We start from the raw sequence: 13,343 nt of genomic DNA, 5'->3' as shown, positions 1-13,343 counted from the left end.
TCAATACCCTCCCATATAATTTCCCAGGAATACTCAACAAACTTGTAACTCTGTAATTTGAGCACTCACCTTTATCCCCTTTGTCTTTGCACAATGGCATGATGCAAGCATTCCGCCAATCCTCAGGCACTTCACTATGAACCATACATACACTGAATATTCTCACCAACCAGTCAACAACAGTCACCCCCTTTTTAATAAATTCCACAGCAATACCATCCAAACCCGCCGCCTTGCCGGCTTTCATCTTCTGCAAAGTTTTCACTACCTCTTCTCTGTTTACCAAGTCATTCTTCCTAACCCTCTCACTTCGCACACCACCTCGACCAAAACACCCTATGTCTGCCACTCTATCGTCTAATACATTCAACATACCTTCAAAATACTCACTCCATCTCCCTCTCACTTCACCACTACCTGTTATTACCTCCCCATTTGTCCCCTTCACCAATGTTCCCATTTGTTCTCTTGTCTTACGCACTTTATTTAACTTCTAAAACATCTTTTTACTCTCCCTTAAATTTAATGATACTCTCTCACCCCAACTCTCATTTGCCCTCTTTTTCACCTCTTGCACCTTTCCCTTGACCTCTTTCTTTTATACATCTCCAAGTCATTTGCACCATTTCTCTGCAAAAATCGTCCAATTGCCTTTCTCTTCTCTTTCACTAACAACCTTACTTCATCATCCCACCACTCACTACCCTTTCTAATCTTCCCATCTTTCTCATGCAACAAGCATCTTTTGCGCAAGCCATCACTGCTTCCCTAAATACATCCCATTCCTTCCCAATCCCCTTATGTCATTTGCTCTCACCTTTTTTCATTCTGCGCTCAAACTCTCATTGTACTTCCTTACACAAGTCTCCTTCCCAAGCTCACTTACTCTCATCAGTTTTTTCATCCCAACATTCTCTTCTTTTCTGAAAACCTCTACATATCTTCACCTTCGCCTCCACAACATAATGATCAGACATCCCTCCAGTTGCCCCTCTTGCACATTAACATCCAAGTCTCTCTTTCACGCGCCTATCAATTAAAACAATCCAATAACGCTCTCTAGCCATCTCTCATACTTACATACGTATACTTATGTATATCTCTTTTTAAACCAGTTATTCCCAATCACCAGTCCTTTTTCAGCACAAACAAGCTCTTCACCATTTCCATTTACAAAACTGAACACCCCATGTATACCAATTATACCCTCAACTGCCACGTTATTCACCTTTCCATTCAAATCACCCATCACTATAACCTGGTCTCGTGCATCAAAGCTGCTAACCCGACTTTACTCCCAAAACATTCCCAAACCACTCTTCCCCTTTACCTTTGTGCTTTGTTTCACTTGGAGCCAAAAGATCCAGGTTCCTTTCAAATACATTACCTATCTTGCCTTTTTTCTCATCTTGGTTACATCCACACACATATGGACACCCCAATCTGAGCCTTCGAGGAGAATGAACACTCCCCGCATGACTCCTTCTGTTTCCCCTTTTAGAAAGTTAAAATAAAAGGAGGGGAGGGTTTCTAGACCCCTGCTCCCGTCCCCTTTGGTTGCCTTCTACTACACACGGGGAATGCATGGGAAGTATTCTTTCTCCCCTATCCCCAGGGATTCATATATATAACATGCAGGAGGGTGAAAGGCGTGCAAGGAATAGAGTGAACTGGAACAATGTGGTATACCGGGGTAGAATTACAGTTCAATGGATTGAACCAGGGCATGTGAAGCGTCTGGGGTACACCATGGAAAGTTCTGTGGGGCCTGGATGTGGAAAGGGAGCAGTGGTTTCGGTGCATTATACATGACAGCTAGAGACCGAGTGTGAATGAATGTGGCCTTTGTTGTCTTTTCCTAGCGCTACCTTGCGCACATGCGGGGGGAGGGGGTTGTTATTTCATGTGTGGTAGGGTGGCAATGGGAATGATTCAGGGCAGACAGTATGAATTATGTACATGTGTATATATGTATATGTCTGTGTGTATATGTAGGTTGAGATGTATAGGTATGTATATGTGCGTGTGTGAACATGTATGTATATACATGTGTATGTGGGTGGGTTGGGCCATTCTTTCGTCCGTTTCCTTGTGCTACCTCACTAACGCGGGAGACAGCAACAAAGCAAAATAAAAAATAAAAAATTATTTATCATACGTATATATATATATTTTTTTTTTTTTTTTATACTTTGTCGCTGTCTCCCGTATTTGCGAGGTAGTGCAAGGAAACAGACGAAAGACATGGCCCAACCCCCCCCCATACACATGTACATACACACGTCCACACACGCAAATATACATACCTACACAGCTTTCCATGGTTTACCCCAGACGCTTCACATGCCTTGATTCAATCCACTGACAGCACGTCAACCCCTGTATACCACATCGCTCCAATTCACTATTCCTTGCCCTCCTTTCACCCTCCTGCATGTTCAGGCCCCGATCACACAAAATCTTTTTCACTCCATCTTTCCACCTCCAATTTGGTCTCCCTCTTCTCCTCGTTCCCTCCACCTCCGACACATATATCCTCTTGGTCAATCTTTCCTCACTCATTCTCTCCATGTGCCCAAACCATTTCAAAACACCCTCTTCTGCTCTCTCAACCACGCTCTTTTTATTTCCACACATCTCTCTTACCCTTACGTTACTTACTCGATCAAACCACCTCACACCACACATTGACCTCAAACATCTCATTTCCAGCACATCCATCCTCCTGCGCACAACTCTATCCATAGCCCACGCCTCGCAACCATACAACATTGTTGGAACCACTATTCCTTCAAACATACCCATTTTTGCTTTCCGAGATAATGTTCTCGACTTCCACACATTTTTCAAGGCTCCCAAAATTTTCGCCCCCTCCCCCACCCTATGATCCACTTCCGCTTCCATGGTTCCATCCGCTGACAGATCCACTCCCAGATATCTAAAACACTTCACTTCCTCCAGCTCTGTGGAAGGTATTAAGAATATATGGTGTGGGTGGCAAGTTGTTAGAAGCAGTGAAAAGTTTTTATCGAGGATGTAAGGCATGTGTACGTGTAGGAAGAGAGGAAAGTGATTGGTTCTCAGTGAATGTAGGTTTGCGGCAGGGGTGTGTGATGTCTCCATGGTTGTTTAATTTGTTTATGGATGGGGTTGTTAGGGAGGTAAATGCAAGAGTCCTGGAAAGAGGGGCAAGTATGAAGTCTGTTGGGGATGAGAGAGCTTGGGAAGTGAGTCAGTTGTTGTTCGCTGATGATACAGCGCTGGTGGCTGATTCATGTGAGAAACTGCAGAAGCTGGTGACTGAGTTTGGTAAAGTGTGTGGAAGAAGAAAGTTAAGAGTAAATGTGAATAAGAGCAAGGTTATTAGGTACAGTAGGGTTGAGGGTCAAGTCAATTGGGAGGTGAGTTTGAATGGAGAAATATATATATATATATATATATATATATATATATATATATATATATTTTTTTTCATACTATTTGCCGTTTCCCGCGATAGCGAGGTAGCGTTAAGAACAGAGGACTGGGCCTCTGAGGAAACATCCTCACCCGGCCCCCTTTTCTGTTCCTTCCTTTGGAAAAAAAAAGAAAAAAAAAACGAGAGGGGAGGATTTCCAGCCCCCCGCTCCCTTCCCTTTTAGTCACCTTCTACGACATGCAGGGAATACGTGGGAAGTATTCTTTCTCCCCTATCCCCAGGGATAATATATATATATATATATATATATATATATATATATATATATTTTTTTTGCTTTGTCGCTGTCTCCCGCGTTTGCGAGGTAGCGCAAGGAAACAAACGAAAGAAATAGCCCAACCCACCCCCATACACATGTATATACATACGTCCACACACACAAATATACATACCTACACAGCTTTCCATGGTTTACCCCAGACGCTTCACATGCCCTGATTCAATCCACTGACAGCACGTCAACCCCGGTATACCACATCGATCCAATTCACTCTATTCCTTGCCCTCCTTTCACCCTCCTGCATGTTCAGGCCCCGATCACACAAAATCTTTTTCACTCCATCTTTCCACCTCCAATTTGGTCTCCCACTTCTCCTCGTTCCCTCCACCTCCGACACATATATCCTCTTGGTCAATCTTTCCTCACTCATTCTCTCCATGTGCCCAAACCATTTTAAAACACCCTCTTCTGCTCTCTCAACCACGCTCTTTTTACTTCCACACATCTCTCTTACTCTTACGTTACTTACTCGATCAAACCACCTCACACCACTGTCCTCAAACATCTCATTTCCAGCACATCCATCCTCCTGCGCACACACACACACACACACACATATATATATATATGTGCAAAGGCAAGTGCCCTATGAAAATTTTTCTTTAAAGGAATGATCAATTGTAAACGTTAGGTATTTATGGTTCTCTTGTCCACATTATCATCATCATCTCTTATTCAACTCACTTTTGCATCCATCTTATACCAAGTTTCACTAAGTTATCAACATAGTCATTCAAACAGTATCTGATCTCTACTTCTGATAAGTTCAAACATTTTTTTTTTTAGAAGTTAAATTGTAAGTTAAAATTCATTTATTCCTCACTTTGTGCTTCAGTTGTAAATTATCTACCGAATTTTAACTTTGATCAATACGTTATAAGATACATTTCACACACCAAAGCTTTCAAATATAATGATCACAATGTGGGTTTAAAAGACTTAAGTTAGGATTTTTAGGTATCCTCTACATACTAACATAAAATTTATTAGCTTTATTTGTACTAATAAACAAAGGAAATTGGGAACCTCAATGTAATTCCCAAGACTCACTTCGACAAAGCACTTTATATCATCATTATCAGAGTCCTCAGCATCTGAGAGACTGCTAAGGATTTCTTGCACTTTCCTGAAGCGAAACCTAATACAGAATGGTCGAGCCTCTTCCTGATCCTCATCATCCAGCTGTTGCCTATCTGATGATGAACTTATACTAGTTGAGCAAACATTATCCTTCCGAGATCTGTATAAAAAGTAATTCCTTGATAATTCATAAATAAAAATGGGAAGTGTCCAAAAAGCAAACTAATCAGTTATGGTGCTGATCATTCCTAGCCCTCTTAAATACAATCTTCTCCAGAACAAACACAATCCAATTCCCTAGTCTGGGTATAGATGCCACTGGATTTCCTAATCTATTCTCTCAATCTGAATACCTCTCTCACTAATTTCCTTGTTGCAATTTGCTTAGTACACGTCTGTAAATCATCTCTAAATTCTGAAAGGGAATCAGATTTTAAATATCCAGCAACTTTTAACTATGCCTGCTATATGAAAATAGTGGAACCTTCTTTTATAAACATATACTCACAAAATGCATCATACAACCCATCAAACTGGAAATCAGAACGCTCAGCACAATGGTTTATCACCAATAATGGAGCAAATCCCACCAATCAGTGCTGAGATGACAAATTACACCAGTCCTGCCAAACACAGCTTAAAGTTACTACTACTTAACCACTGAGGTGGTATCTTTTACACCACTGTACATTACAATTCTATTGGCTTCTCAACTGTGCGTCTTTTATACACAAACACAAAAAAAAAAAAGAAACAACAAAGAAGAGTTGTCTGACAACTGCATCTACAGTCCTCAAGTCAAGTACAAAAAAGAAGTCATATAATTCCAAACTTATTCCCTGAATCTTGCAATCAACTGTGAGAACTTGTGCCTTTAATTACATAATTAACCAGTGTTTGTCAGGGAACATCCACTTATCAAAAAATGCATAAAAGGATGCTTAAATATCATATGGATATTAAATAATGCACTTGTGTAATAATCAGAATGAACTGCACTTATACTAGGTACAGAGAAACTCCCAGGTAGAACATAATTTTCAAATTAAGATGCCATACTCTAAATCCCACAATGAAAAACACGAGTGAATTCTTGATCCAAAACTGCCGAGTATGATGCAACTACCCTCTGAAAGTGATGGAAAACATACTCTCCTGCATATATGATTTCAAGACCAAGCCTGCTTGCACTCAAGATCAGGACATCTCATATCAAAATGTAGAGAAATTCCTTCATAAGATGGTAATCAGCATGTCTACACAGATAATTTTATGTAAAAGCAGTAAACTGGCAGACAGATATGCGTGTGTGTGTGTGTGCAATTACTATTTGCGTGTGAAGGGAAAAGAATTTACACTAACATCATCTCTTTCATTCATCTTACACATATATGTACAATGTCTTTCCTACTATTTGTGTATATGCACACACACACTCCACCCTAAGACAGGAATCAATCTGCTGACCAACCCTAAAGGGAGGACGAACACCCGAGTTGTGTGTAGGCCGAATGCCCCACTAAGGATTTGATCCCATGCAGGCCTGTGCTGTTTTATGATTAGACTGTGTGTTTGTGTGTGTATGTGTGCATGCGTTAAATAACACTAACCACAGTTTCAGTTATTTTTCAGGCCCAAAAAAGGAAATCAATAGGAACAGAATTACAGTAGCAGAGCTTTTCATGTCAACTAGATTTAAATAGATAAGAGTGCCTTGCATGTACCCTTCAAATGCTACCAAATGTTGAGAATACTAACCGAATGTGGATAAAACTTGTTCCATTTTCCCGTATCCATATTTATCTATATCTCTGATGTCTGATCATCACAGTAATGGGCTAAATACCACCAACCTGAGCTGACAAATTACACCATTCGTTCCAATCATAGCTTTAAATCATGACTACTTAAGCACTACAGTAGTATCTTATGTACCATGGTACATAAATCTACTGGCTTCTCAATCAAAGTAGTTGAGCTGTTCATGTCTGGGTCCACCAGCCTTAAGTAAATAATAGCGCCTTGCATGTAGCCTTCAAAAGCTGTTAAATGTTGAGAATATCAACAGGACATGGATAAAACTTGTTTCATTTCTCTATCAGTATCCATCTATGATACCTCATCCCTTTGGGACCTCATTCGAGGGGTTGACCACAGCAAAAGAGTCCCCATACCTGGTGAACTCTAGTGCTGATTCTTAGCCTTTAGTGCCTTGCCCTTAGATCACTAGCAGAGGGCAACTCTAGTGCACTGTTTTCATTAATGCTCCTGGCTAATGTTCCAACCAACTAGTTCTACCTAATGCTCCTGTCTAATGTTCCTACGTACAATTTCTATCTACTGCTACTACAATATTGCCAGTTAGGAAGAACAAGTTGTGCGAGTAAAGTGTTGCCAAGTGTGACAAGGGAGATTGTATGTTTGCGAAGAGAATGCTAGCAGTCCACGTGTAGGTCAGGCAAAAAGAAAAAACAGCTACCTGGGTCAGAGGAATGCAACTTGATAACCACACAAGTGCTAGCTCTATGAAGCCATTAGAACCTTCCTCATACCCAGGCAGGCAGTACTTGTAACATAAAATGAACAAAGCAATACCTACTCATACACAGAAACATAGAAAACTGGAGAGCGAAAGCTAAATAAGGAAATATCTGCATAAAGGAATACAACAAATACAAAAAACTAGAAATGATGAACAAAAAACGTAATAGAAAGATCATGAAATGGAATACATTTTTGAAAGTTTCAAAACATGTATTACATCTAGTAACGTTAATTTAAAATACACCAAACAGAGAACCAATAAAAGAACAAAGAACACTCCTTCCATCATAGTGCCTAGATGTACTTAGGAAGCCAACCTATCTACTCCTCATTCTTATGAATAAAATGCAAATAAACATTTACTGAACCTCGTCTGAGGTGGCGAGTAGTATGGCTGAAATATGCTTTTCTTCCTGTATTTGCGTTTTGGAGACCAGTCATCAGTATTTTCTGCCTTTTTAGATTTAGGGATATGTGCAGTTGACTTTACAGGTGCTACTGAGGACTTGAAGTCTTGGAAATCTTTCATTAGACCAGTAATCTGAAAAATAATAAAAAGAATAACATCTTTTAGCTATTTATTATCCCTGGGGATAGGGGATTAAGAATACTTCCCACATATTCCCTGCGTGTCGTAGAAGGCGACTAAAAGGGGAGGGAGCAGGGGGCTGGAAATCCTCCCCTCTCGTTTTTTTTAATTTTCCAAAAGAAGGAACAGAGTGGGGCCTGGTGAGGATATTCCAAAAAAGGCCCAGTCCTCTGTTCTTAAGGCTACCTCACTAACGCGGGAAATGGCGAGTAGTTTAAAAGAAAGAAAGAAAAGATTTATTTATATTCATTATTTTGCTTTGTCACCATCTCCCGCGTTAGTGAGGTAGCACAAGGAAACAGACGAAAGAATGGCCCAACCCACCCAATACACATGTATACACATACATGTCCACACACGCAAATACACATTTTTTTTTCATACTATTCACCACTTCCTGCCTTAGCGAGGTAGCGTTAAGAACAGAGGACTAAGCCTTTGAGGGAATATCCTCACTTGGCCCCCTTTACTGTTCCTTCTTTGGAAAATTAAAAATGAGAGGGGAGGATTTCCAGCCCCTCCCCCCGCTCCCTTCCCTTTTAGTCGCCTTCTACGACACGCAGGGAATACGTGAGAAGTATTCTTTCTCCCCTATCCCCAGGGATATCATATACATACAATATACATACCTATACATATATATATACACACACAGACACATACATAATTCATACTGTCTGCCTTCATTCATTCCCATCGCCACCCCGCCACACATGAAATAAAAACCCCCTCCCCCCTTGCGTGTGCACGAGGTTGCGCTAGGAAAAGACAACAAAGGCCATATTCGTTCACACTCAGTCTCTAGCTGTTATGTATAATGAACTGAAACCACAGCTCCCTTTCCACATCCAGGCCCCACAGAACTTTCCATGGTTCACCCCAGACGCTTCACACGCCCTGGTTCAATCTATTGACAGCACGTCAACCCCGTTATACCACACCATTCCAATTCACTCTATTCCTTGCACGCCTTTCACCCTCCTGCATGTTCAGGCTCCAATCACAAAATCTTTTTCACTCCATCTTTCCACCTCCAATTTGGTCTCCCACTTCTCCTCGTTCCCTCCACCTCTGACGCATACATCCTCCTGGTCAATCTTTCCTCACTCATTCTCTCCATGTGACCAAACCATTTCAAAACACCCTCTTCTGCTCTCAACCACACTTTTTATTACCACACATCTCTCTTACCCTATCACTACTTACTCCATCAAACCACCTCACACCACATACTGTCCTCAAACATCTCATTTCCAGCAAATCCACCCTCCTCCACACAACTCTATCTATAGCCCATGTCTTGCAACCATATAACATTGTTGGAACCACTATTCCTTCAAACATACCCACTTTTGCTTTCTGAGATAATGTTCTTGACTTCCACACATTCTTCAACGCTCCCAGAACTTTCACCCCCTCCCCCACCCTATGATTCACTTCCACTTCCATGGTTCCATCCGCTGCCAAATCCACTCCCAGATGTCTAAAACACTTCACTTCATCCAGTTTTTCTCCATTCAAACTTACCTCCCAACTGACTTGTTCCTCAACCCTACTGTACCTAATAACCTTGCTCTTATTCACATTTACTCTCAGCTTTCTTCTTTCATACACTTTACCAAACTCAGTCACCAGCTTCTGCAGTTTCTCACACGAATCAGCCACCAGCGCTGTATCATCAGCGAACAACAACTGACTCGCTTCCCAAGCTCTCTCATCCACAACAGACTGCACAGTTGTCCCTCTTTCCAAAACTCTTGCATTCAGCTCCCTAACAATCCCATCCATAAACAAATTAAACAGCCATGGAGACATCACACACCCCTGCCGCATACCAACATTCACCGAGAACCAATCACTTTCCTCTCTTCCTACACAAGCCTTACATCCTCGATAAAAACTTTTCATTGCTTTAACAACTTGCCCCCAGCATATATTCTCAATACCTTCCACAGAGCATCTCTACCAACTCTATCATATGCCTTCTCCAGATCCATAAATGCTACATACAAATCCATTTGCTTTTCTAAGTATTTCTCACATACATTTTTCAAAGCAAACACCTGATCCACACATCCTCTACCACTTCTGAAACCACACCGCTCTTCCCCAATCTGATGCTCTGTACATGCCTTCACCCTCTAAATCAATACCCTCACATACAATTTCCCAGGAATACTCAACAAACTTATACCTCTGTAATTTGAGCACTCACTTTTATCCCTTTTGCCTTTGTACAATGGCACTATGCAAGCATTCTGCCAATCCTCAGGCACCTCATGAGTCATACATACATTAAATAACCTTACCAACCAGTCAACATATTAATACAGTCACCCCTTTTTTTTAAATTCCACTGCAATACCATCCAAACCCGCTGCCTTGCCAGCTTTCATCTTCTGCAAAGCTTTTACTACCTCTTCTCTGTTTACCAAATCATTCTCCCTAATCCTCTCACTTTGCACACCACCTCGACCAAAACACCCTATATCTGCCTCTCTATCATCAAACACATTCAACAAACCTTCAAAATACTTGCTCCATCTCCTTCTCACATCACCACTACTTGTTATCACCTCCCTATTAGCCCCCTTCACTGAAGTTCGCATTTGTTCCCTTGTCTTACGCACTTTATTTACCACCTTCCAAAACATTTTTATTCTCCCTAAAATTTAATGATACTCTCTCACCCCAACCCTCATTTGCCCTCTTTTTCACCTCTTGCACCTTTCTCTTGACCTCCTGCCTCTTTCTTTTCTACATCTCCCACTCGTTTGCATTATTTCCTTACAAAAATCATCCAAATGCCTCTCTTCTCTTTCACTAATAATCTTACTTCTTCATCCCACCACTCACTACATAATCACTGTTTCCTGAGTCAGCAAGGTAGTGCCAAGAAACAGACAAAGAAAGGCCCATCCACTCATATACACATATATGTATATAACACCCACATATAAATCAACATATACATACACATCATCAAACACATTCAACAAACCTTCAAAATACTCCATCTCCTTCTCACATCACCACTACTTGTTATCACCTCCCCATTTGCGCCCTTCACTGAAGTTCCCATTTGCTCCCTTGTCTTACGCACTTTATTTACCTCCTTCCAGAACATCTTTTTATTCTCCCTAAAATTTAATGATACTCTCTCACCCCAACTCTCATTTGCCCTTTTTTTCACCTCTTGCACCTTTCTCTTGACCTCCTGTCTCTTTCTTTTATACATCTCCCACTCAATTTCATTTTTTCCCTGCAAAAATCGTCCAAATCAGATATAGGGTGTTTTGGTCGAGGTGGTGTGCAAAGTGAGATGGTTAGGGAAAATGATTGGGTAAACAGAGAAGAGGTAGTAAAAGCTTTGCAGAAGATGAAAGCCGGCAAGGCAGCAGGTTTGGATGGTATTGCAGTGGAATTTATTAAAAAAGGGGGTGACTGTATTGTTGACTGGTTGGTAAGGTTATTTAATGTATGTATGACTCATGGTGAGGTGCCTGAGGATTGGCGGAATGCGTGCATAGTGCCATTGTACAAAGGCAAAGGGGATAAGAGTGAGTGCTCAAATTACAGAGGTATAAGTTTGTTGAGTATTCCTGGTAAATTATATGGGAGGATATTGATTGAGAGGGTGAGGGCATGTACAGAGCATCAGACTGGGGAAGAGCAGTGTGGTTTCAGAAGTGGTAGAGGATGTGTGGATCAGGTGTTTGCTTTGAAGAATGTATGTGAGAAATACTTAGAAAAGCAAATGGATTTGTATGTAGCATTTATGGATCTGGAGAAGGCATATGATAGAGTTGATAGAGATGCTCTGTGGAAGGTATTAAGAATATATGGTGTGGGAGGCAAGTTGTTAGAAGCAGTGAAAAGTTTTTATCGAGGATGTAAGGCATGTGCACATGTAGGAAGAGAGGAAAGCGATTAGTTCTCAGTGAATGTAGGGTTGCGGCAGGTGTGTGTGATGTCTCCATGGTTGTTTAATTTGTTTATGGATGGGGTTGTTAGGGAGGTGAATGCAAGAGTTTTGGAAAGAGGGGCAAGTATGAAGTCTGTTGGGGATGAGAGAGCTTGGGAAGCGAGTCAGTTGTTGTTCGCTGATGATACAGCGCTAGTGGCTGATTCATGTGAGAAACTGCAGAAGCTGGTGACTGAGTTTGGTAAAGTGTGTGAAAGAAGAAAGTTAAGAGTAAATGTGAATAAGAGCAAGGTTATTAAGTACAGTAGGGTTGAGGGTCAAGTCAATTGGGAGGTGAGTTTGAATGGAGAGAAACTGGAGGAAGTGAAGTGTTTTAGTTATCTGGGAGTGGATCTGGCAGCGGATGGAACCATGGAAGCGGAAGTGGATCATAGGGTGGGGGAGGGGGCGAAAATTCTGGGAGCCTTGAAGAATGTGTGGAAGTCGAGAACATTATCTCGGAAAGCAAAAATGGGTATGTTTGAAGGAATAGTGGTTCCAACAATGTTGTATGGTTGCGAGGCGTGGGCTATGGATAGAGTTGTGCGCAGGAGGATGGATGTGCTGGAAATGAGATGTCTGAGGACAATGTGTGGTGTGAGGTGGTTTGATCGAGTAAGTAACGTAAGGGTAAGAGAGATGTGTGGAAATAAAAAGAGCGTGGTTGAGAGAGCAGAAGAGGGTGTTTTGAAATGGTTCGGGCACATGGAGAGAATGAGTGAGGAAAGATTGACCAAGAGAATATATGTGTCGGAGGTGGAGGGAACGAGAAGAGGGAGACCAAATTGGAGGTGGAAAGATGGAGTGAAAAAGATTTCGTGTGATCGGGGCCTGAACATGCAGGAGGGTGAAAGGAGGGCAAGGAATAGAGTGAATTGGAGCGATGTGGTATACCGGGGTTGACCTGCTGTCAGTGGATTGAATCAAGGCATGTGAAGCGTCTGGGGTAAACCATGGAAAGCTGTGTAGGTATGTATATTTGCGTGTGTGGACGTATGTATATACATGTGTATGGGGGTGGGTTGGGCCATTTCTTTCGTCTGTTTCCTTGCGCTACCTCGCAAACGCGGGAGACAGCGGCAAAAAAAAAAAAAAAAAAAAAAAATAAAACCATACACATGTACATATTCATACTTGCTTGCCTTCGTCCATCCCTGTCATTACCCCGCTCCACAGGAAAACAGCATTGTTATCCCCTGCTTCAGCAAAGCAACACCAGGAATACAGACAAAAAGGCCCCATTCATTGACACAGTCTCTAGCTGTCATGTGTAATGTACCAAAACCATAGCTCCCTATCCACACCCAGGCCCTACAGACCTTTCCACGATTTACCCCAGACGTTTCATGTGCCCTGGTTCAGTCTACTGATAGCATGTCGACCCCGGTATACCTCATCTTTCCAAATC

The 13,343-nt window shown here is 41.6% G+C and overlaps 1 protein-coding gene across 1 annotated transcript in view; it reads right to left on the bottom strand.

Annotated features, from left to right (window-relative positions):
- The window catches only part of LOC139754145 (uncharacterized), a 31,499-nt gene that overhangs the window by 12,813 nt on the left and 5,343 nt on the right, over window positions 1–13,343 (bottom strand). The window contains exons 3-4 of the mRNA XM_071671283.1: window positions 7,751–7,923; window positions 4,809–4,998 (exon numbers count right to left, since the gene is read on the bottom strand). Coding sequence (XP_071527384.1) covers window positions 4,809–4,998; window positions 7,751–7,923 — 363 coding nt within the window. The remainder of the gene's footprint in view (window positions 1–4,808; window positions 4,999–7,750; window positions 7,924–13,343) is intronic.

Source organism: Panulirus ornatus, chromosome 16 (assembly GCF_036320965.1).
Source record: "Panulirus ornatus isolate Po-2019 chromosome 16, ASM3632096v1, whole genome shotgun sequence".
Taxonomy (NCBI): domain Eukaryota; kingdom Metazoa; phylum Arthropoda; class Malacostraca; order Decapoda; family Palinuridae; genus Panulirus; species Panulirus ornatus.
The sequence above is the reverse complement of the archived record's forward strand: the minus strand, read 5'-3'. Positions and strand labels throughout refer to the sequence as shown.